A 26,136-nucleotide genomic window follows, 5' to 3' on the forward strand; every position below is an offset into this window, starting at 1 on the left:
AAAAATAAAAAGTATCACTAATCTTATATATATATATTTTTTTCTACTTTATTGACACACAGACGCGCGCACAGACTGTTATAAACCTTGCTTTTCCTCCGTTCCTTCCTTCCCTACTTTATCTTTCCTTTTCACAAAATACAAGTCTACGTCAAAAAGCTAAACATTTAAAAGAGTTACACTTCTGATAGATATCTGACAATTTCAAAGCTCAGCATAAATGTATTCAACACATCAATCGTTGAGATTTCTCACAATCTTCAAGACAGAAAATGCATCAAAATTTGGACATGTAAATGATAAAAAATATATATTATCAACAATAAGACTTACATCTATGCCATCTATGCCAGGGACTCCACTAGGGCCGGGGGGACCTGGAGGGCCAGGTAGAGGTACCTAGAGGAAAAATACAACACAAACGTAAAAGGTTTACAATACGCTCAATCAGGTGTGACTATGTGCTGTTGTAAAGTATAGCACATCTTATTATAAGAAAGCAAGCGTTTAATGTGCACGGTGCTTATTTCATCATGTTATTTATTTCAGTTCACAACGTTTCTTAAACTTTAACACAATTCTGGTCCAGATGCATGCAAAAGCGCTCATGTGGTACTCACATTCCACTGCTGCTCTACCAACCTCAAATTTTAAAAACGCACGTCTTCCCAAATATTGAGCCCAGAAGGCAAATCATCTTCAACTGTTTCCCTCCAACAACTAGAAAAAGCATTTTTATACAATAAATCATATCTAAAACAGAAAGGGATAGTGGTAGACACTAGAGGATAGGGAGTTTGCAGACCCCTGATTATTGATAATGTGTATACCATGCTCTGACTCCAGACAGGATAAATAAGTAAATCACGTGATGCGGATGCCACTCTTATTATGCAGCATTGGAAACTAGAAAATAAATCAACAAGTTGCGTCCTACCTGTTATAAAGCACAACCGACATGAACATTGATTTTGAATTCCACAATTTCAGAAAGCTAATGCGTTTTCTAACGGAAGAAAAAGAATGAACTCAGATTGATATTACCCTCCAACCCATAACCCACATACCATTCCATTAATAACACATACTTTAATCTGTCTCTTTTTCATCCGAATGGGAGAGAGAGGTGGGGGACAGGGAGAAAGGTAATTTCACATCTCTCATTCAAACGTGATTGTTTTTATTGAAAAAGACTTGGAAGAATAGCCCCCCCCCCCCCCCCCACACACACACACACACATACACATACACACTACTACCGTCCCATTCAGAAATGCACTATTCAGATACTGAACCACATACATTTAGACCTAAGCAGACATCACATTTTTACATATGTTACTCTTTGAAAAGTTGTCAGAGAAATCATATATTTTATCCCGATGAAAACAAATAAAATGAATATAGTCAGTGTTTACTGTACTTAAAACATTATGCTGTCATAATCTTAAAAGCCCGATTTCGATTTTAGTTATTTAGGGAATATTTCTAAGTAATGTCCTTTAACAAATTAAAATAGCACCACTAGTGAATATGCTAGGGCTTGTTAATAGAATTAAATCCTGAAAGAAAAGCTTGAAGGAAATCGGTGCGCACCCTTACCCCCACCCCCTCAGCCAAACAAAGAAGTCTTGTGCTCTGTAACCTGGAGTTCACCAGTATGGAGGATTCAGAGTAATGACACATACCTGATTCCTCATTCAGACACTTATTCTGCAGTATTCCTTTGGTCCACAAATCCCCTCTTAAAACAACGATGTTACACATATCCCTATTTCAGTATGTTGCTCCTGGACGCAATCGGAGCAGTTGGAAGTGGGAGGAAGATGCAGCAAATGTCATTTACCATGCATCAGTACACTTTTTACAAAGTTCAACAGTATTGCAAACCACCCTTGCAGTTGCACTAGTTCTGTATTTTTCTGAAGCCGTTTCCTTTCCCTGTCCTCCTTTTTCTTGCAGTTTTGCTTAAGAGTATTCAGCTCGGTATTTGTTTGTCGATGTAACTAACTGTCTGCCCCTTCTCTCAAAAGACACACACACACACACACACACACACACACACACAGAGAGAGAGTCTTCCACAAATCTTCACATTAGACGCAGCGACCACATGTAACTAATTCGTTTGAGTGAGAAAAAGGCCAAAATGACAGCAAATAAATAACAGGAGTTCAGATCCATTTGCTTTCTCTCCACAACAAATTAACATATACTGAGGCGGCATCTTCTTCCAAATTTAACCAAAAATTACTTATACTAGAGGCACCACTCTAGGCCGTTGCAATATTGTATACAATTCTGTGGGTTTCACGATGATTGCCACATGCAAATAGTTAACCTTCGGGTTTTAACATACCTCCAGTACAACAGTTTCTCCAACCTGTAAGAAAGGGACAAAACATAGATTAAACACCACTTACTTGAGCTAGACACAGACACACCAGATGTAGCAAAATAACCAAGTAAAATTGCCCTTGATCCTTGCGCGTGCTAGCCATGGTTGCAGCTATGGCTAGGCAGCAAGCAACTATGTCCCTTTTCTTGCCTTGGTCAGCTCCTCGGACCCCCCAGCCAAATTCTACAACAGAATCCCTGCCAGTAACAGGAAGGTAAGCACTGCCTTATGTTTATTAATATCAAGGAAGGAGGCCAAAGCTTGATTGGAGGAAGCCTCTGTGGTGGGAAGGAAGATTTAGTTTCACACACCTTCTAACCCATTCTGTGCTTCCCTTCTTTTTTTACATACTGCACCTCTGTTCGAGAGTAAAAGGTACCAGTTAAATAATTTCCCTTTTAAAATTATACTAGTGAAGGCGTGGTTTTCTAGGCTTTGACAAAAGTGGAACCTTCTGTCAGATGGTTGCATATTAATATTCATAATAGCATTCTAATATTTGCATCTTACATTCTACAACAGAATGACAGATTGCATATTTTCCCCTGATTAAAAGGCGTTTGTTTGAAACTGTAACACTTTTGTGAAAGTTTACCGTATTGTGAATATAAGAGTGATTCACACTTGAGGCAGGTCCATTTCTGCTTTCCAAATGATGGTTTCTTACACGTACTCTCCTTCTCTGATCCCACAGTCCCCACCTCGGTTATTAGTCCATACATGCTTGGTGATATTTCAAGGGGAATTGCAACATTTGCTTCACAAAGAGCAAATAAAAATTCTCATATGTAGTTTACAATGTGACATATACTATAAAAATCAATCTATTCTACTTCTAATCATCAGAAACCTGACACTTAAATAATGCAAAACCGGTAGGTTTGGATGTAGTATAAAACTGGCTAGTTACACTTTGCAGTTCAGTTCTGGGCTCAAGTTACATTTGTATTTAAATACAAAACAATATTTATATTCAAAACTGAATTCAAGTTTTGAATCTAAATTCTAAATGGTAAACTTGTGTTCAGATGTGTGCATAACAAAGTAGACAAAATGAAACAATTCAAAAACATAGATTATGGTGCACCCCTTGACTAAAAGTGCAAACATGATATATATCAAGAAATAATAATAATGACCAGGCAAATTTAATAACCTTTGTTAAACAGGCTTATCAACTAAATGAGCAAAGAAAGAGAAAATATATATATTTTTTTCTTACTGATGCTCTAGCTGAAAGTTCTTTGCAGGTCTCCTTGCCAAGTAATCCAGCATCACAGATGATCAGCATTTTCTGCACATAGAACTAGACAGGAAACATAATGAAAACTTATTTTTACTCAATTTGTCACTGCTGCACACATATTTGTTGCTATAGACTAAAAGCTTTGTTGACTTTTTATGTGTAATTGAGACATTCTTTATGATAACCATTTTCTACGTATGCGGGCATGTGTATCCTCCAAATATTCAAACTTTATATGAGGATAATTATGTACATTATATAATAATCATAATAATTGCTAAAATGATTGGATATTACTGCTGATCAAATAAAGACACACATACTTTCTCATGATCTCTTTCTCTCTTTCACTTACACACACACACACACACACACACACACACACACACACACACACAATACATTTATGACCAAGACTGATTTACAGCATTCTGAAGTTATAGTTCATGTATGTAGCTGTGCAACATTAAAGTGGAGATGGGAAATAGCAGTTAGGGCCACTTAGAATACAGGCTCAACTAGACATAGTGTTAATATAGAGGGTCATGAGGAGGCCACTGATCATAACCAGCTTATTATGTGTACAAGACATGGATGACAAGAAATTAATCTCAAGAGGTGAATCTTGACATTCATGTCAAAAACATATAATAATGGGTTCTCATCAGAGACCCGATCATAATTCTTCATAGCACATGGAATTATTTATTTTTAAATTATTATTATTTGAAATTATTAGAAACACTAACCATCCAACCCAATACCATATTCATGGGGTGACTTTAATTACCTTGCTATTAACTGGGAATCCTATATGACACCGAATATACACGCACAGAGATTCTTGGATTTTATAAATGCAAACTTCGTAGACCAGATAGTCAATACACCAACCAGGGGTGCAACCATACTGGATCTGGTCCTCTCTAATATGGGGGCCTGTTGCACACCCCCTACTATAATGCCTTAGATGGTAAACTCAGACCAGAAAATGGTCTCCTTTGAAGTAAAAATAAAACTTGGACCCCAGCTAAACCTGGAATATCCAGGAACTATTCTAAGGCTAACATCCTGCTATTAAGTGAGAACCTGGCAAAATTTCAAGCCTCCATAAACCCTGTGAACACTTCTGCCTTTGCAGAACTGTTCACAGTAACCTTGTACAAGCATGTTAATAGCTGCATAGAGTCAGCTGTACCCACCAGGAAGAAATACAGAACTACTCAAAAAACAAGCCACCATGGTGGAATCACAAAATCAATTGGCTATATAACAGGAAGAAGAAAATTATGGCAAAAATTAGGAGGTGCAGCACCCAGCAGGATAAAAGCATTCATCAAACTAAACAAACAACTCAGAGAACAAATAAAGTCTACCAAAACCAAATTTGAGGTAGGTTTGGCTTTTCAGGCCAAGGACAACCATTGAGCATTCTTTAGCTATGTCCACAACCTCAAAAAGGCAATACACAATTGTACACAGAGCTCATTGTAAATGGAGCCATCTATATTGAGTCAGAAGATATAGCAAACCTCCTGGCTGATAAATTCAGCTCCAACTTTACTCCTCTCTCCCCCTCAACCTTCCCTCAGGAAATATCATCAAATATAACTCCCCCTACTATCACTAGGGAACAGGTCCTTAATGCTCTCTCTAAGACCAAGAACACTGCATCAATGGGCCCAGGCAATATCCCAGGATGCCTTCTAAATAACATGAAGCATGACCTATCAGGGCTTCTGGAATTACTATTTAACTGTAGCCTCCAAACAGGCTTCATGCCTCATGAATGGAGAAAGGCAACAGTCATCCCTCTGCACAAAGGTGGGCTATCTACAGACCCTGGAAACTACAGACCCATAATTCTCACTAGTCTTATATGTAAAGCCATGGATAGAATTATCATGGAGATGATCAACAGAGATATAGTAAACCTTCAGACACCGGAACCAACCCAGTTTGGTTTTGTCAAGGGCAGATCATGTCTACATAACCTGGTAGACTTCTTTGAGAAGGTCACCAAAGCAATGGATGAGGGCAAAAATCATTCACACAGCCTACCTTGACCTGGCCAAAGGCATTTGACACAATACCCCAGTGGATAGCCAACTGGCTCAGAGACAGGACCCAGGAAGTTAAAACTGGGGAGTTCACCTCTACAAAGAAACCAGTCACAAGTCGAGTCCCTCAGGGATCAGCCCTTAGACCGCTCCTTTTTGGCATTTACTTCTTAGAAGTCAAGGCCAATATCAGTGGTCTCTGGCTGAATAAATTTGCAGATGGTTGCAAATTAGGAGCTGTCATTGAATCGCACACTGACACAAATGTTCTCCAGGATGGACTAACACAGACAAACAACTGGTGTCAGAACCATGGACTAAAACTAAATGCCAAGAAATGCATAATAGTATCTTTGGGATGTCATCCATCCCTGGTAACTATCATATTGACAACACACCCCTTAGAGTTGACCCAGTAGTCAGGGACTTAGTGACACACATAAATAGTAATCTAGCCTTTGATCATCACGTGTCTACAGTGGTGAGGAAATCATTCCATGTTGCGCAACGTATACATAAAGGTATGGCATCTTAGTCCGAGGAAGTCATTATTCCACTATATTCGGCATTCACCAGACCTATCATTGAGTACAATGCCCCATATAGTATGTACCTAACCAAGCATATTCAACACTTGGAATGTCCACAGAGGTTCATCACTAAAAGAATACAGGGCGTAAGTAATACGTCCTATGCAGACTGGTGTCAGAACCATGGCCTTAAGCTCAATACAAAAAATGCGTCATCATCCCCTTTGGGAAAAACCTGGTTCCCATAAATTACCACATCAATGGTAGTGCACTGAACACAGAAGGCATTATAAGAGATCTGGGAACACAGGTTGACAGCAATCTCTCCTTTGACCACCACATTGCCACTCTGGTCAGAAAGTCCTTCTATGTGGCACATCTCATTACTAAGGGTTTTGCATCCAGGAAGAAAGAGGTAATTGTCGCTCTCTACTCTTCCCTCATTAGGCCAATCTTTGAGTACAATGCCCCATTTGGCATGTACCTCACTAAACACCTGCAACAACTGGAGAGACCACAAAAGTACTTCACAAAGAGGATCCTATTTGTCCTATATGGACAGACTCAAAAAACTCCAACTATTCTCTGTCTCATATCGCTTGCTTAGAGGCGATCTCTGCTTGACTTACAAAGTCATGTCTGACCCAGCTCTGTTAGAAATTGTGCATCTAAAGAAATCCCAATCCCTCCACACCACATGCTCCAGAGACCTCAACCTGATTACCACAATCAACAGAACATGCTAGAGGGACAGGTTCATAACCCAGAGACTGTCCATGCTATGGAACAGACTTCCCATACATGTCAAGCAGAGGACCTCACTGGCCCTCTTCAAGAGAAATCTTGATGAGTGGATGGGAAATAGAAAATTCACCCCAAGGATCACTCCAGTGGCTTTACTCGACAGAAAAACTGGGAACTAAGGTCAGGTGCCATGATACCAGGGTAATCCTATGAGCTAGGCTTGTAAAGGCTCCAGGGCCATTAGCCTAATACACACCTATGAACCTATGAATTGTTTGATGGAATCCATGCTGTTTGTGGGTGAGGATGTTGTACTTGTCAATATATTCAGCAGTCTGATTGTAGATGATTACTTCAAGAATTTTGCAAATGGTTGATGGTACAGGAGGAATAACGTCTTAGGGACTGTGATTATGGCATGTAGGAACCTGTGAGTAGGATACCTGTTGCTAAACAGACAGGGAAAGAGAGGAAAGTTAAAGAAAAATTGAATGTGTTATACCATCATTATGTAAGTATCTGTTATACATTATATGGAGTGATGGAACACAGCAAGTGTTTATCTTTTTCCAGGTACATGAATCTGAAGTCATGTTGCAACCACTGTTTTTGGAGTTGAAGGGAAAATTCTTAACATTTGGTGTTGGATAGTTTTGTAACTGTAGCAAGGGAACATCAATCAAGTCTTTAATAGCTTTTAGAGTGTTGTAGTTTAGTGTCAAGAGTTTGCATTTTTTCCAGAATGTTGTTGCATTATCTACATTTGCAATCATTCTCCTCAAAGGTTTGGGCTGTCCAAAGTAATGTATTTCTATACTATGCATTTATATGCTGACTTTATAACATTTGTTCTTATTATAGGTCCATAGGTTCATATTAGGCTAATAACCACAGGAGTTTTTACAAGCATAGCTGTGCAAACACATCACGTTTTGTTCCTGAGTTCCTTGGACGTCTATATGGTGGGATATGTTAGTAAAGAGGTAGTTAAGAGTTATGTGGGAGTTATGTTAGTTGAGGATTAATTTATTTACTGTTGACTTCTGTCCATCAGAGACATGGGGCCGAGACTGGAGGTGAATTTCACATTTCACATCCAATGATCAAGATTTCTGCTGAATAGGGTCAGGGATGAACTCTGTCTCACATAAACAGGGACCTTATTCCATAGCATGGGGACCCTTTGAGATACATATTGATCCCTTCAGCAGGTTCTATTTATGTCACATGCAAAGTTGATGTTCTTGGATCTAGTATTTCTGGCACTGTTTGTCTTGTGGATGTTCAAGAGATCCATCACAGCTAGATCTAAGGATGTCTTATATGTTAGGTATAGATCCCCTCTCAGTAACCGGTAGGAGACTGGGTACAGAGATAGGACCTTAAGGTGATCTATGTTGGACAGGGGATTCATACCCTGGATTCTCCTGGTAAGGAACCTTAGAGGACATTCCAACATTTACAAGTTCCTGGTTAAGTACATGCCAAAGGTGGCATTGTACTCAGTGTTATTCTACAGTTACTTTTTGCAAAAAGTAAGTCATACATTATGATTAGTTAGTTGGATAATGCTTCTAGTTTTTCATGGAATAATGCCAAGCCAGGTGGTTGTTAAAGGAAAATAAGAGATCAAACTTTGATGTTGTGAGCCCCAACAGTACAGACAAGGGGCATCTCCAAAACTGGAAGGTCTGTTATTTCCCCTGTAATGCCCATCCTTAAGGGAATTACTGTATTTTAGAAAATTAAATACCTATTAAATTTTGTATTTCTTTTATTATTAGTCTTTTTGATGTGAAGTAGTCCATCCAGCTAATGTTTCCATCTAATGATCAGATGTTGGTGTAGGATATATAATTATATACACACACACACACACACACACACACACACACACACACACACACACACACACACACACACGTCCTTGTAACTACTTATATAGTTATTTAGTTTAGCTCTATGATTTTTCCTGCTCAATAGCTGTGGATTTTTTAAGAACTGTGGTTAACAAGGGGAACGAGAATGGCAGGTCCTTGTAACTACTGCAGCATTTACTTGAGTTAGTTCTGTATTTATTTATTTATTCATTTATTTAATTATTTCCATCTTAATTTTTTTATTTTTCCTGATTTTTAAGAGCTATACTTACTAAAAGGAAATGGTATGGTGAATTCATTAAAGGATTTTAGTCTCAGCTCACATATCTTGTGCCAGAATAGGGTACTTGTTCTTCATCAGGTTCTCCTTGCACATTAATTCATCCTTTTGAAACACCAAGTGTAGAGTGGCGATCATTGATTCACCAAACTTGTTTTCCAACAAACTTTATTTTATCAGCAATAACAATACAATAATTTAGTAATAGTATGATACCCTTCAGCAGTCAGTAACAAGATCATATTTACAAATTGTCTGGTATTTATTATACCTGATATTTCAAAACAGTCATTTCTCTCTAACTAGCGCTATATTCCATCATTTAAATAGCCATTTATATTTAAACACTTGTCATGGCTAGCTACCCAGTGGTGTAAACCTTCCCTAGATGATTGCCACTGTTGAAGTGACACCCAGACCCCATGTGCAAAACTGGGAAAAGGGGTAGTGGATAGATGGATGGATGGATTTAAACATTCTTTTATCAATAAGAACACATAAAAACCTAAAAAAATCTAAAATCATAAACAAGGGCATACTTCAGAAGACTACTACAGAGCTGTAGCAATGGTGTTAACAAAGGTGGTTGTTCCCTCTGGCACAAGCTGTTAGAGGTCATGATTGTCAAGTGCTGATGGTGGATGAGTGCAATACCAGCACTGATTTATCAAGTCATGGGGATATCATGGCTTCATAAGTGAATGTCGATGCTGCATTTGATGTCAAGGCTGAAATGCTCCATATCTGAGTGTGTAGCATTAACTGTTGCAAGCTGTCTTTTATTAGCCCTCAACTACTGGAAAATATTTTTTTTTTTGCTCCTAAACTTTCAGGGAACTGCACATGGAGTTGGATAACCAAGCTATGATTCTAGACTAATGGCTGAGGGTCTTTACTGTACCTTTAAAAAGAGAAAAATAAACATGTATCTATCTCTTTATAGTGTAATAGCAATTTCTAGCACTCTTTTTAGCAGTCTCAATTTCACTTTTTAGGTTTCAGAGAGAAAAATTATTCAGAATAAAGACTCTTATTTCTCCCCAATCCATAGATAATCCCCTTGAGACTTTAAATTACTTAATTACTTTGTTTGTTTCTATGTACATTTTTAATATATACATCTAGGCAAATATTGTACCATGGGATTTTCTTAGCAAGTCAATGCACTCTAGTTTCTGAGTCATCCATTGTGAAAGTTGTTGGGATTATGCTAGATTCCATCACTTAGTTATTGTGTTTTTTATTACTGACTTCAGTGAAAATCATGTAACCTTTTCTGATTATTATGTTGGATATCATTATTCCCTACCAATAGCAGAATCTTTTTTTGTAATCTGTATATCCTTTCATTAACACCAATGACACTAAATATGTCAATTATTAACTAAAACTAACTAAACTTGTTCACAATGAAAGAGTATGTTCACATGTGCTAAGCACACATTCACTGTGATTCCAACAAGACGTATACACATTTAGGAAAATCTGTCTCAACTTTTTAGGTGAATAAAGAAATTCTCATAGGTTCATAAGTAGGTACTAGGCTATCTGCCCAAAGGCATTTATAAGCCTTGCCGGAATGTGTTGGCTTTTGCCGCCCCCTTAGATTAGTTCTCTGTGCCTCTGTCCAACAGAGCCATTGAAGTGATACCCGGGGTAAACTTTCTGTTTCCCATCCACCCGTCAAAGTTTCTCTTGAAGAGGGTTAGCGAGGAGCTCTGCCTAATGTAGATTGGAATCTTGTTCCAGAATGTCCTATTTATTGTTGTGGTGAGGTTTAGATCCCTAGAGCATGTGGCTTGAGGGGATATGGTTTTCTTTAGGGGGAGCATGTCCATCAATTCTGGGTTGGACATGGCCTTGTTTGTCAGGCAGAGATCACCTCTGAGTAGGCAGTATGCAACCGAGTACAGCTGGAATTTCTTCAGTTGAGCTGCATAGGACATCTGTTTGAGGCCAGTGATCCTCTTGGTGAGGTACTTCTGTGATCTTTCCAGCTGTTGCAGGTGTCTTGTAAAGTACATCCCAAATGGGGCATTGTACTCTATGATGGGTCTGATGAGTGATGCGTAGAGGGGCACAGTTACCTTTTTTGATCTGGATGCAAACCCTTTTGTGATCAGGTGGGCCACATATAAGGATTTTCTAACTATTTTGGCAATGTGATTATCAAAGGAGAAGTTACTATCTACTTGGTTCCCCAGATCCCTTATTACATCTTCTGTATTTAGAGGGCTACCATCTATGTGGTAGTTTGTGGGTACTTTGTTTTTTCCAAAGGGGATGACTATGCACTTTTTGGCATTTAGCTTGAGGCCATGGTTTTGACACCAGGTATATGTCTCAGTGAGACCCTTTTGGAGGATGTCTGTGTCTGCCAGAGAGACAATTATAGCCCCTAGTTTGCAGTCGTCTGCAAACTTGGTCAGGCATAGTCCTTCTGTGCTTGCCTGTAACTCTAAGAAGTATATGCCGAACAGGAGGGGTCCTAGAACTGAGCCCTGGGGAATGACACTTGTAACCGGTTTAGAGTCAGAGCTAGCTCCTGCAAATCTTACCATGTGGGTTCTGTCCATGAGCCAGTTGGCAATCCATCTCATGACGTAGGGGTTTATGTTCAGGCTGGTAAGCTTGTCTATAATACCAGAATGAGGAATGGTATCGAAGGCCTTTGCAAGGTCTAAGTAGGCTGTGTGGACCACCTTTCCCTTATCTATAGCCTTGGTAACTGTCTCAAAGAAGTCCACCAGGTTTAGGAGGCATGATCTGCCCTTAACAAAGCCGAACTGGGTAGGGTCCAGTGTTTGGAGGCTCCCAATGTCTCTGTTTATGAGCTCCATGATGATGCGCTCCATAGCCTTGCAGACCAAGTTAGTCAGGCTTATAGGGCGATAGTTCCCGGGGTCTGTTGTGGCTCCACCTTTGTGGAGCAGAATAACAGTTGCTGTGCTCCACTCTATGGGCACATAGCCTGTGGAGAAGCGGCATTTGAACAGTGTGTTTAGGTGAGGGGTTAGTTCATTTTTGAGCTCGTGTAGGACGCAACCTGGGACACCGTCCAGTCTCATTGATGCTGTGTTCTTGGCTTTGAAGAGGGCTGTTTTAACCTGAATGTCTGTGATTTCAGGGGCACTACATTCTTCTGGTATGGTTATGGGCCTTTTTGGGGTTGTGGGGGGGTGAAGTTTGCACTGAACCTGTCTCCCAGGATGTTGGCGCTATCGGTCGGTTCAGTGTATTTTGTGCCATTCTGCACTAACTCTGAGCAGATCTGAGAATTTCCACTTAGATTCTTGACATAGCTAAAGAATGCCTTGTGGTTATCTTTGGAGTCCTTGGCAATTTTTCTTTCGAGGCTAGCCTTGGATGATTTTATGAGGGATCTTAGTTTCTTGCTGATACTGATACGGGATGTCTTCCCTTCTTGGGATTTTACTCTTTTCTGCACTAGTTTCCTCGTTCTATTGTATAGCTTGTTTATGGCAGGGGTCCACCAGACGGGTTTCCTTTTCTTGGAGGAGTGAGTCTTGGTTTTGCTTGGGATAGCATGATCCATGCATTCTTGTAGGTGCCCATAGAGTGCATTAGTAAAAGATTTTGCAGCTTGGACAGCATTATCCTTTGGCACGGGGGCTTTCAAACTTTCCACCTCAGTCTTAAGTAACATGAAGTTTGCTTTTGAAAAGTTTTTCATGGTGGTTTCTTTGACCAGGGATGGGTACGAAATGTGGATATCCAGACTGATTAGTTTATGGTCATATCTAACCAGCGAGGGGTTGACCTCCAGTGTGGAACACCGGTCACCCATGTTGGTTATGACCAGGTCCACTATGTTGTGACCTCTGGTGGGGGTGTTGACCAGTTGATCCAGGGCATTTGTGTTTATAAATTCTAGGAAATGTTGGGCAAGGGAATTAGTACTTGAGCAGTTCTCCCAGTTAATGTTTGAGTAATTGAAATCACCCAATATCAGGGTGTTTGGTAGAACCTTTATGTTTTCCAGTGTTTCCAGAAATGCGGAATGGGGGTCCTGGGACATGGTGGGTGATCTGAAGCAAGCTACAATTTGAATTGCAGTTTTACCCATTGTTAGTTGCGCATGGATGATCTCTGAAGCATCATGCTGTGCCACTAACCTGGAGGTGTGGGTATCCTTGAGGAATATGGATACACCCCAGCCTTTTGTATTTCGGTCCAGGTTTTGTGGCCGAAATGTATGCTATGAGTTGTAGCCTGGTAGTGCTGGGGTGCTCTCTGGAGTCTTAAACCAGGTTTCTTTTACTGCACGTATGTCGATTTTCTCCATACTGAGGAGTGCCTTGAGTGCATGCATTTTGAGGTTTAGACTTCTGGCATTGAGTAGCATTACCCTCAGTTTTTTGTTACTTGTGCTATTTATGGCGGTGGGTTTTTCTTTTGAGCCTTGCCTAAAAAAGGCACTATGGGGGTGGCAAGAGCCTTGGCCAGTATTTGAAAGCCTAAGGGTGACAGGTGCAAGCCTTCTCTAGCGAAGCAGCGTGGCTTGTCGAGCATTTTATCCCAGGTGGACAGACACTGGATCCCCTTTGAATGACACCAAAATCCTAGCCAATTGTTGAAATTGATATTTTTTTCTTTATACCGTGGTATCATTCTTAGTGAGGGCAGGATGCTACTCAGGGTCAAGGTCATACCAGCCTGGGCTACATGATCAGAGAGCTCTTCCATGTCTCTTTTCATGTAGTCCAGGGAGGTATGGCTCAGGTCATTCACACCAACATGGACAATGACAGAGTCATATTTGTACTTGTTCTGGAGTGATCTGAGTGCTTGTGTTATGTGGCGAATCCTGGCAACCGACAGGCAGCTAACAGTAACCTTCTCCTTGTTCAGCCTAGTGAGTGGGACATCAGTGTGCCTGACTATAGAGTCACCTATTACTAATGTGTTGGGTATGTTATTTTGCCTTAAGGGCTGTGATTGCGTGGCCCACTGGTTTTGTGAAGTATGTGTTTCATGGTTTGTGTTGGGGGGGTGGAGGTTGCTTGGATGTCTGCTTTGGAGGACTCTGTTGCTTTTGCAGCTTTTTATTTAGAGCATCCGAGTATGTTTTCGTGTATTTATGTGTGTTTTTTGCTGGTGCTGGTTTCATAGGTCTATGTGAGACTGGTGGTGTGATGCAAGTAATTCCCTTCTCCTCTTGACTGTCTGGTCCGGTCTTGGGTTGAGAGAGCTTAGCCTCCAGTTTGGCTGTATAATTGCATCTCTCACATGTATTAGTGTTTGGTGGTAGGAGAAGAGGGTTGTCTCTGAAGACATTTACATGCAAAGATTCTAAAATATTATGATTTAGTAATGTATCTAGCCATAAGGCATAATATCTCACATGTAGTCATATCAATGCCCTCCTCAGGCATATCGCTTTTAGTCCATCCATTATATTATGATTTCTAAGGAAAGATGAAAAAAGCAGGTACTGGCCACCACACTGAACAGCTTCAAAACTTTTATTTAAAACACAATTAAAAACACAGGAATGAGCACTTTTGGGACCAAGCCCTTCTTCAGATACAAAACTCAAATGAAACTGCAGTTTTTATATAGTTCTTCAGTTAACATTCAGTACCGCACCCTCCTTTTCCTTAGTGCAGGCCTTAAAGGTATAACCCCATTTAAACCTGGGGTTTTGTATGCTGCTAGCTCAATGATCCATTCAGTTTCATTCAACTCTGTCTCATTAATCAGATCACCTCCCTTTTTGTTTTGATTTACACATTGTACAACCATAAGCTTAAACTTATGATTTTCATACTTAGAAATGTGCAGAAAAAGTGCATTGTGATCATGTTTGAATCCTACAGAGGACAAATGGTTCAAAATTCTATTTTTCAGCATGCAGTTAGTATTTCCTACATAGAATGAGCTGCAGTCCTGACAAACAGCCAGGTAAACAACATTCTTTGTTCTACAATCTGCATACAAATCAAAACAATATTGTTTTCCTGATACAGGTTGTAGATAGGATTCTGCCTCCACAAAGTACTCACATGCTTTGCAATTTCTGCACTTTCGTGTACCTGCACGTTGTGTAAAATTGTTCCTACTTTTTTTGTCTTTCCTTCATGGCATAATAAATCCTTCAGATTTTTATTTCTTCTAAAGCCAAAAACTGTTTTTTCTCCCACTACTTTGTCTATTTTTTCATCTGTCAGCAAAACATTCCAGTTCTGTTTTATTATATCACATATCCCACCTATGTTATTAGTATATGTTAACATTAGCTTCACATTATCCATCTGTGAGGCTCTACACTGAACAGGTGTTCCATCCTGTTGCCTGTGGGAGAACCAAGGTCTAGACTTATTACTTCTGTATTGATTAATCGTAGTAATAGCGTCTTTAACTCTATTTTCATTGTATCCTCTTCGACAGAGGTTACTCTCTAACTTGTCTATTTCTTGTTCAAAATGTATATCCTGCGTACGGGTCTACTTCATTTGCCCGACACTTCCAATTGCCCGACACTTCATTTGACCAACAAGTATTATTGCCAAGAAAATGGGATATGCCCCCTTCCCCACTGTAGCGCAACCCTGGAGTTAGAATATATAGTTAGGGGGGGGGGTGTGGGAGGCGAAGCCCTCACTTTTGTGCTTTTGGGCTATTAGGAACAGAAACATTAATAATGCATTGGCCAAGCATGCTATGGAATGTTCTGAATTTAAGACGTTTGTGTTTTTTGTATTAGATAGTAATTACATAGTAGATTATTTAATTAATTGTTTTATTATATCATTATGTGGTTAATTTATGTGTATATAAATGGAGTATGTGGTTTGTATTGCTGTTGGTGTTCTGAAGAAGTTCGTGAGAGTAAACGAATGAAAGTACTGAACTGATTTTTGGTGTGAGCAGTCGTTTTTTGGTCTACACTTCACGTTTTTTTCTTTCATTTTACTTAGATGTTGTGTAGTAGTGGTGTTTGGTTACTTATTAATATACCATAGGTATTGCTAATGACAGTAAATACATTCTTTACATCCAATGTAACCATAATATAGTTTTGTCCTTCATTCTGTGTAATACACTCATGCAGCAATGTTAAAAAGTGTCCTATATCCCTTAGTATACTGGGAAATTTATCTAAAACATTTTTCAATGTACATTCTATCCAAATGGATACATTCTCCATGACCCACCCCCTGCCTGAGACGATAGGTCTCAGTGGGGGGGGGGGGTCAACCAGATCTTTGTGTATCTTGGGGAGTGCCTTAAATATAGGCACCATTGAATCTTCTATCCATAAAAATTTGTGTAAGTCCTATGACATTAGCCTCAATTGTTTTAATTCTGTAAACCTTTGCTTTACCTTGTCAGCTGTATAACTAACCATTATAAGGGATACACATGTAAAAGTATGTTCATCCTGTAGCAGTTGTAAGAATTTTCTCTGACAGAAACTGTTATTCATTACTACAACAGCTCCCACCTTATTCGCTGCATTGTTTTTCAGTGAATTCAATGCTTGCCTCTACAACCTGCTACATGATGTGTAAATAAAAACAAAAAGGGGAGGTGATTTGATTAATGAGAAAGAGTTGAATTAAACCAAATAGATCACTGAGCTAGCAGCATACAAAACCCCAGGTTTAAATGGGGTTATACCTTTAAGACCTGCACTAAAGAAAAGGAGGGTGCAGTACTATATAAAAACTGAAAAAACCCATTGAAATAGCCACACTCTTCAACACATATTTCATAGGCATCATAGCTAATCTTACCACCAATTTCTCTCATAACCAGCCTAAACTATCAGAGCCCCCATCTGCAAATACCTCCTTTCCCCACTCATATAACTTCTCTCTAGCACATATCCCTACTGCCACAGTAAAGAAACTACTTCTCAAACTAAAATCTTGTACTACTGCCCCTGACAACCTGCCCCCAGAATTCCTTCAAATAGCTGCAAATTCCATTGCCTATCCTATCAGCTTACTTCTTAATAGGTCCATTAAAGAGTCTTATATTCCCTCCATTTGGAAAAAGGCATTCATCCTCCTACTGCATAAAGGTGGTAACAACACAGACAGCACCAACTTTTGACTTATCGCCATTCTTTCTCCCATCCCAAAAATCCTGGAAAAATGTATTCACAACCAACTCCAAAACATTTTACTCAGCAATAACCTACTATCACCAACCTAGCATGGTTTTAGGCCTGGGCATAGTACCACTATAGCTCTCATATCTTTTTGTGACTCTGTCAACCGGGCTAGAGACACCGGAAAACGTGTTTCCCCTCTATTTCTTGACCTTTCCAAAGCCTTTGATACTATCTCCCATTCTCTTTTTATTATAAAAACTGTCCAAATTAGGAATCTCTCCTTCCACCCTACACTGGTTCACTAACTACCTCACAGACAGGCAGCAAGCCACTAAATGGCTAAACTCTTTCTCTCCTTTCCTCAACACCACCACTGGTGTACCCCAAGGATCCATCTTAAGGCCTTTGCTCTTCAGCATTTTTATCAGTGACTTCCACTCTAGTCTAATCTACAGTACAGTCATCCAATATGCAGATGACTCCACTATCATCTACACTGCTAGTTCTTCACCTGAACTCCTGAAACTTACCCAGTCAGCTCATAGATCCACCAAAATATGGATGGCTAACAATCACCTTGCCTTAAACCCTAAGAAAACCAAATGAATGCTATTTACCCCAAGAAGTCCACTACTATAAACAAAGACTCTTTTACTGTTCTCTCCCAAGATAACACTACAATCGAGGTAGTCACACATACTAAACTCCTAGGGGTCACTATAGATGAACACCTAACCTTTGACCTGCACATGCACAGCAACATTAAAAAACACACTAAAAAACTAGGTATGCTATACCACCACAACACTTTCCTAAATTACTCTTCAAAACTATCCATTGCCTCCTCCTTCTTGCTCCCATCACTTTTCTATGGTACTCCTCTCTTCACCAACATACAGGCCAGTCTTAAATCCAACCTAGACTCATGCTACAATAAAACTGCCAAGTTCATCACAAATAGACAACATTTTTCTCACCACTGCACCTCTCTGCAACTACTAAACTGGCTGGAACTTCCTCATCATCTTACATACATACAACTATCAACTGCCCACAAACAAATATTCAAACCATCTACCTGTCCTTCCCTTTCTTCTGTATTCACCTTATACTACCCTAACAGACCTCTCTGCTCCGAAAATCAAATGCTTTTATAAGTAGAAAAACCTAACCTTTCCGCTGGTCAAATGCTCCACTCCATTTCCACTGCTAGACTATGGAACCGTCTCCCTCCCCAGCTCAGATTCATTAGTAATGCTTCCTTCTTCAAAAAATCTTTTGAGACAACATCTCTCCTCCAAATGGCTTTGCTCATGTGCTAGCTCCTCACAACCTATAACCTGACCTCATCTCTCTCCTGCCACTCCATTCTTTCAGTAAAAAAGGTAGTGTTTGACTATACTAAAACAATATACTGTGAAACCTGTTGTAGTATTCTATTCTGTTGCTGTTTACTATTCAGATGTATGCATTGTTTTAAATCATTGTTGTTAATGTTTTCTATTCTAATGTATGTATTATTCATTGTGGAGCTTTTCTCCACAGGCCTCCACTGAAAATGGGTACCTTTTGGCCCAGTGGACCTTCCCAGTAAACAAATGCAAATAGATAAATAAAGAATCTATGAAGGGACTAATCTTCTTTTGGTTGAACAAGTCATTCTAAAAAATATAGATTGTCTCATAACATATAGCTCTTCAATCCTCTATGAATGCAAAGCTCAAAAGACATACCTATCAAATTGTGCATCATCCCTTATCAGTAAATTCACTACTACTTTTCACTTTTCATCATGAGCTAGGCTTCTCAATAGTCCTCCAGAATGCAAACCTTGTAGCTACCTATAAACCTATAAGCCTGGACTTATAAGTAATATAACAATTTAACTTGTGCTTCTTCCTAATATATAACCCTGGCTGTGGCACATTAAAATCTCCACAATCTCTTGATAATCTTAACTTCCTTAAAGATATTATAGAACCTTTCCCAAATACAGTCCTGTATCATGTTCTTAACTGATTTAAAAATCCCCAGACATCTCACATGGAAAAACCTGAAGAATATACAACAGATGTAACACACAAATTGATTGATTGCACACTCGATTTCACCCCCAAACCTATAATTTTCCATCTTTGAAAATCTTCTCTGAATTTATCCTTCAAAATTCCATTTGTTTTACGAATGGATCATAACTAGACATTTCACCGCTGGATTTCTAAGCATTTAGTATTGTCATCATATATAAATATTCATAATTCTTTTCACAGAATCAAAAGATATGCAGTTCATGCAACCACCCTTGTTTTTGTTTTATTTACTTTATGTCATTTCTATTAGCTGAAACTACCACTCACTATCGACTTCAAGATTCATCAAATAAACCAATATATCATCTGCAAGCAATGACATTTTAAACTATTCATTAAATACTTTATAACCCTGAAAATTAAAATTCATAAGCAATTTAGTTAATTATTCTAAAAGTAATGGAGATATTGATTTATTTATTTATATAATTTGTTAACCAGACAAATGAGTTAGCTGTAAGTGGTAGACCATTTCAGTCACAATTTGGGTGAACTGGTAACAACAAATGCATGATAACATACATATAGATTTTAACATATTATATGAATACACAGTATTGAATCAGATGCATACATTGTTATTAGCTGAGCATTTTGTTTACCTTAAACAAATATAAATTGCCTAATATATATGAACAGTTAGAAATACATTCACTGACAAATAAAGGAAAAATAAAAAAATATTGATAATGATGAAGATGGTGAGACTGGTGACGATTACCCGCAATATACACCCTAATAAAACACGTTTACAAAGCTTCAAAATTGTATCAGTTTGTCATAGAATTAATTACTGTGTCACAAGTGACAAAGTCCTTCTAGTCCTGTAAGGGTATGTACATGCAGAGTCAAGTATTTGCAGATATAGCTTAACTGGGATCTCCTGAACAGCTGCATTTGAAACTGTTTGTAAAAGGAGATTCTAACAGTCTGGGTCCCTACTGAAATGTCAGCATTACCGCAAAAAAAAAAAAAAAAAAAAAATCACAGGAGAAAAGAAAGTCTTGAAAATCACTCCACTCCTTTAAACTTATTTTTTGCAAGGGGCAAAGCTCCCCTACACCCCTATATCACCCAAACTTATATACACCAACTCTGAGATCACCATACCTCTGAGAAAAGGGAATATTTTGAGAAATGGCATCTCACAATTAATATATGTAAGTCCATTCTTTCGACCATTCCATCTTTGTATTTCGGGACTTGCTCTAGTGGGTCTCAGGTTACCTAACTATCACTATTTTACACATTTAGTAGCAAAGCATTCTAAGTTACCACAACAATTTTTCTAAACACTTTATAAACAGCAGAGAGCAAAGCAGAGCAAAGAGAACAGACGTCTTTGAAATTAGAAGTATTCGTGAAATCTCAAATAGCAAGTGGAAATACACTGAGATAGTTAAAACACCCTTGTCTAGTATCACTAAATATCCCTAAGGATGGTGAATATTCTTAGAAAAAGTAAAACAAAAAACATCTTTTTAATGCCAGCTGCATGCTCATTATAAATAGCTATCATCTATTCAACAATGCTAATGAATAGTCACATTCCAGTAACAGTTGCATCAAATAATACCATTTCCTGCTCTCAAAGGCTTTTTTCTATATCAAGGCTCAATGCTATGAGCCAGTGTTTTAGGCATCTGCTGCACATCCATCATCAACAATGCAGTCTTTAACATATTGTTAAAGGAGGTCGATCACCCACTAACAAGTCCATATTAATCACTGCCTACCAGTTTCATTACTAATCTAGCCTCTTGCCACAATTGCCATTAACAATTGCCATTAACAATTTATAAGTGTGATTTAAATTTGATATTGTCGTGTAAAAGGGTAGCTGATGTGCACCCTTTCCTTCCTTCGCAATCACTGTCACCACATTTTAGTTTCCAGTACAACATTATACAGTTGCAGTCATGTAGTCAGCATTTTATCTTCAAATTTATTAAGGTATTTAATAACAATAAAATACATTTACATGTGGCAAAACAAATTAAAATCTAGAGATAATACAAATAAGAAAGTCATTAGATAGACTGAAATTTGATTTTTTCACCAGAAGTGGATTTAATATAACAGCCAACTCATGCAATAAAAGACAGTTTTGAAAAGATAGGGTTCAAGTGTCCTGTAGGAGACAGCAAAAAAAAAAAAAAACACTCCTAAACCCACTGGGGTAATAAGATCCACAAGAGAGCAGCCTGAAAAGCAAAAGAGTATAAAGTTGCACGTATAGAGTCACCAGCAGCCCCTAGAAGGCAGAGACCAAAGTCTAGGTTTAGCTATATGGTACAACCAGTTCCTTTAAGTAAGTGGGACTCAATAAATAAAAGCAACCAAAAACCAATGAAAATGAAAGCCACTAAGGTAGACCAAAAAGCGATGCTTCCAAAAATTTACAAAACCCATAAATTGATCCACTATATCAGATCCGCCTTCCAGAATAAAAACCAAATCGTCGATAAATCGACAATAAAATTTAACTTGAAATTTTTCTTTTAATGATGGTATTATTTCACTTTCCCACCAGGCCATAACGATGTTAGCGTATGCCGGAGCAGCTGGGGAACCCATCGCTACACCTTTGCTCTGTTTGTAATATTGGTCACCAAACAAAAAGAAATTATTATCTAATATAATTTCAAGGAACAAACAAATGGTGTTAATAGTGGAAGTAGAAAAGATGTGTTTCTGGCATAAAAAACTACGAACTGCATCTACTCCATCTTCATGGGGAATGCAGGTATAGAGAGACACTACATCAATAGTGAAAATAGTGTGTCTTTTGACATCAAAAGAGAAAGTATTCAAAAAATCCCGTAGTTTACTGAGAAAATGCCAGGAATCCTTAACATAAGATGGTTGAGCTTCTAACAAAGGTCCTAACATAGAATCAATGATTAAGGCAACACCTTCTGTAGCTGAATGGGGAGAGGAAACAATGGGCCTGAAAGGAGGGTCTGATATATTTTTATGGGTTTTCGGAATTCCGAAAATAACACCAATTTTTGGTTCAGAAATAACACAAAAGTCGTATAGTTCAAATGCAATTTCCCCAGACATAAGACAGTCATTTAGAAAAGAATGTATCCTTCTAAACTGACGCTGTATAAAATGTAGAGGAACCTGTTCATATTCAGCACGGTTGTTCAATAAACCCAACATACACTTTTTATAATTTTCCTGAGTCATAATAACAATGTTGGACCCTTTATCACTTTTCATAAATCTTATTTTTTCAGTCAATTTTTGTAAATCAAACAAAGCAGATTTTTCAATGGTGGTTAAATTATAATTCATGTGTGAGTTCTTCCTAGTTAAATGATTATTAACATCTTGAATACATTGTTCTTGAAATATTCTTAAGGTCTGATGTAAGTTAGGATTATAAGTAGAGGGCTTAACAAGACATTTATCATTTTGATGTATATTATTCAACAAATAAGTCAAATTTAACCTTCTGGTAAACTTCATAATATCTACAACTGTTTTACAATAATTACCCCGGTGAGAAGGCACAAAATTCAAACCAAGCTTTAAAACTCTCAATTGCGCTTCAGAAAAAACATGATCTGTTAAATTTATAATGTTAAACAAGTCCAAGTCTCCGCTTATGCTTCCTCCCCTGAGGACGTTGACCCCAAAAAAGTCTGACTGCGCGTGAAAACAGTCTTCTTGTGGTAGTTTCCCTGGTTTCTTTTAGAAACGACAGCAGGTCCAGAATCAGATGTCAAATTACAACCTGCACCGTCAGTGACACCAGCACTAACGGGGTTGTCAACAACAGGACTGTCGTCAGAAGTATCATTATTAGTGACTATCTTTCCTGAATTGTTGTTAACAGAAGTAGTTGCAAAAGTGTCAGAATTGCGAATCAAACTACTTCCGTTAGATGGTCGTACAAAAGACCCATTTGGCAACCTATCTTTAAAAGTTAAAGTTTTGTTTCCAGTGGTAATGGAATCAATAACTGTATTATAAGGTTTTTTATTAGAAAAAGTAGAACCACGTTTATCTCTTGAAACAGGATTTTTTGTATTGTTAGCAAAATGATTAAAGGCAGTCCTGCTTTTAAATAAAGATAAATCGCGGGATATTTTTTGCTGTTTACGAACAGTCACTTCTTTTGAGTGTTTCTCTAACTCACTAGAAAATTGATGCATTAAAGTATCAAACTTGTGTAAAGATAAAGCAGTCTTTAAATGTTGTTCGAGGTCAGTGATTTCTTTTTTCAAGTCTGTCAACTTTTGTTTATTGTTATCAATTAATAACCTCAAAAAACAAATCCCGGACTCGGTGAAGAAATTCACTAAATGTTGAAAGAACGGGCTATTTGCATTCACTCCATTCGGACACTTGAAAAACATTAGACCCTTCGGTATGATGTTTAACTCTATGCATCGCATAAAATAACAGTTCTCAATATTAATAGATCTGTACCTTTTCAAAAGACGCAGTAAATGTTCTTGTTGTGCCCCAAAAAAATCTTCATGTACTTCCTTCTGAAGTTGAATATTACCTCCAAAAGGGTTTTCCGACAAGGTAAGCAGTTTGTCTATAGTGGACCCACTTGAATCGTTGGCGCGTAAATGCATACTTTCACCACAGGGAGCGACGTCATCATTGGCCGCTTCAGCATCTACCATACCGCCCAAATCGATCACTGTGTCCATTTCTTCATAGAAGTCCCCTGGCGAACTCGAACCATGATTTATAGGCTTACACCTCCTCTTAGTAGCATTTTCAACAAGGAACTTTAGAGAACTTTTGATGTCAATCAAAGTAGAAACAAACAGATTATTCAAACTATTCAAATTGCTGTCACCGTTGGTAGGTGTATCGTAACATTCATCAGTGGATCTTCTCCTACCTCAGTCATGGCACCACACAATAACCAATAAATAAAAGCAACCAAAAACCAATGAAAATGAAAGCCACTAAGGTAGACCAAAAAGCGATGCTTCCAAAAATTTACAAAACCCATAAATTGATCCACTATATCAGATCCGCCTTCCAGAATAAAAACCAAATCGTCGATAAATCGACAATAAAATTTAACTTGAAATTTTTCTTTTAATGATGGTATTATTTCACTTTCCCACCAGGCCATAATGATGTTAGCGTATGCCGGAGCAGCTGGGGAACCCATCGCTACACCTTTGCTCTGTTTGTAATATTGGTCACCAAACAAAAAGAAATTATTATCTAATATAATTTCAAGGAACAAACAAATGGTGTTAATAGTGGAAGTAGAGAAGATGTGTTTCTGGCATAAAAAACTACGAACTGCATCTACTCCATCTTCATGGGGAATGCAGGTATAGAGAGACACTACATCAATAGTGAAAATAGTGTGTCTTTTGACATCAAAAGAGAAAGTATTCAAAAAATCCCGTAGTTTACTGAGAAAATGCCAGGAATCCTTAACATAAGATGGTTGAGCTTCTAACAAAGGTCCTAACATAAAATCAATGATTAAGGCAACACCTTCTGTAGCTGAATGGGGAGAGGAAACAATGGGCCTGAAAGGAGGGTCTGATATATTTTTATGGGTTTTCGGAATTCCAAAAATAACACCAATTTTTGGTTCAGAAATAACACAAAAGTCGTATAGTTCAAATGCAATTTCCCCAGACATAAGACAGTCATATAGAAAAGAATGTATCCTTCTAAACTGACGCTGTATAAAATGTAGAGGAACCTGTTCATATTCAGCACGGTTGTTCAATAAACCCAACATACACTTTTTATAATTTTCCTGAGTCATAATAACAATGTTGGACCCTTTATCACTTTTCATAAATCTTATTTTTTCAGTCAATTTTTGTAAATCAAACAAAGCAGATTTTTCAATGGTGGTTAAATTATAATTCATGTGTGAGTTCTTCCTAGTTAAATGATTATTAACATCTTGAATACATTGTTCTTGAAATATTCTTAAGGTCTGATGTAAGTTAGGATTATAAGTAGAGGGCTTAAGTGGGACTCAAGTCATTTATGGAGAAGTCAGTAAACACCAAGATGTTATACATGATGTTATAATGAATTGGAAGACAGTGAAGGTTATGCAGAATAAATATGCTATCCCTGTAATAACAGCCACCAGTTAGTACCCCAATAATAGTGTGTTGCAACATCTGTAAGCAATAAATGCAGTTTTAGGAATTCCCAAACATAGGGCATTGCAATAGTACAGTCTAGAAGAGACTGAGGCATATTTCTTTTACAGGAAAAGCTCACTCAGATTCTATCACAGCTTGTTATGAGGGAAAGATTAATCTGTTTTTGCTTTCTTATATTTTGTATTGCTTTTTTGCCTTCTTCTGTTTTATATATTGTGATTTATTTTCGTTACACTCTGTTTTACTTGTATTCCGCTTTTAAATGCCTATTTAAGCTAGGAAAGAGATCACAGCTGTGTCTCTTGTGAGTCACACAGAAACTGAATTTTCCTCCACCTCCCTCTCCCTGGTGCTGTTGTGTTTTTAAACTCAACCATCCTTCCAGTTTCCTGCCCCTTATGTTAATTTGAACACATATTTCCTTCATTCTTCTCTTTCACTGGCTATTGTGAGTAAGCACAAAATTATTATTTTGTGAAAACACTACCCTTCATCTATTTCATTTTATTGACCATCCAACTGTAGTCAATAGAACCAGAATACAATATGCCCTCCCCCTTCCAATCTATCTTGCTCTTTGGAAATTAGAGGCTCTCCACTTAGCTAAAGCTTAAGTTACCTCCTCTTTCATATCTAACTGCATAGTGTATGCTACAACTCTTAGAATATTAACCCATTTTTTTTCTAGTTTACCTTTAAA

The 26,136-nt window shown here is 38.1% G+C and overlaps 1 protein-coding gene across 1 annotated transcript in view; it reads right to left on the minus strand.

Moving 5' to 3' along the window:
* COL9A1 (collagen type IX alpha 1 chain) overlaps positions 1-26,136 on the minus strand; it is a 655,564-nt gene that overhangs the window by 349,363 nt on the left and 280,065 nt on the right. The window contains exons 6-8 of the mRNA XM_044063896.1: positions 3,621-3,704; positions 2,360-2,383; positions 334-399 (exon numbers count right to left, since the gene is read on the minus strand). Of these exons, the coding sequence (XP_043919831.1) occupies positions 334-399; positions 2,360-2,383; positions 3,621-3,704 (174 nt within the window). The remainder of the gene's footprint in view (positions 1-333; positions 400-2,359; positions 2,384-3,620; positions 3,705-26,136) is intronic.

Source organism: Protopterus annectens, chromosome 2.part2, assembly GCF_019279795.1.
Source record: "Protopterus annectens isolate FY-2018-M chromosome 2.part2, PAN1.0, whole genome shotgun sequence".
Lineage (NCBI taxonomy): Eukaryota > Metazoa > Chordata > Ceratodontiformes > Protopteridae > Protopterus > Protopterus annectens.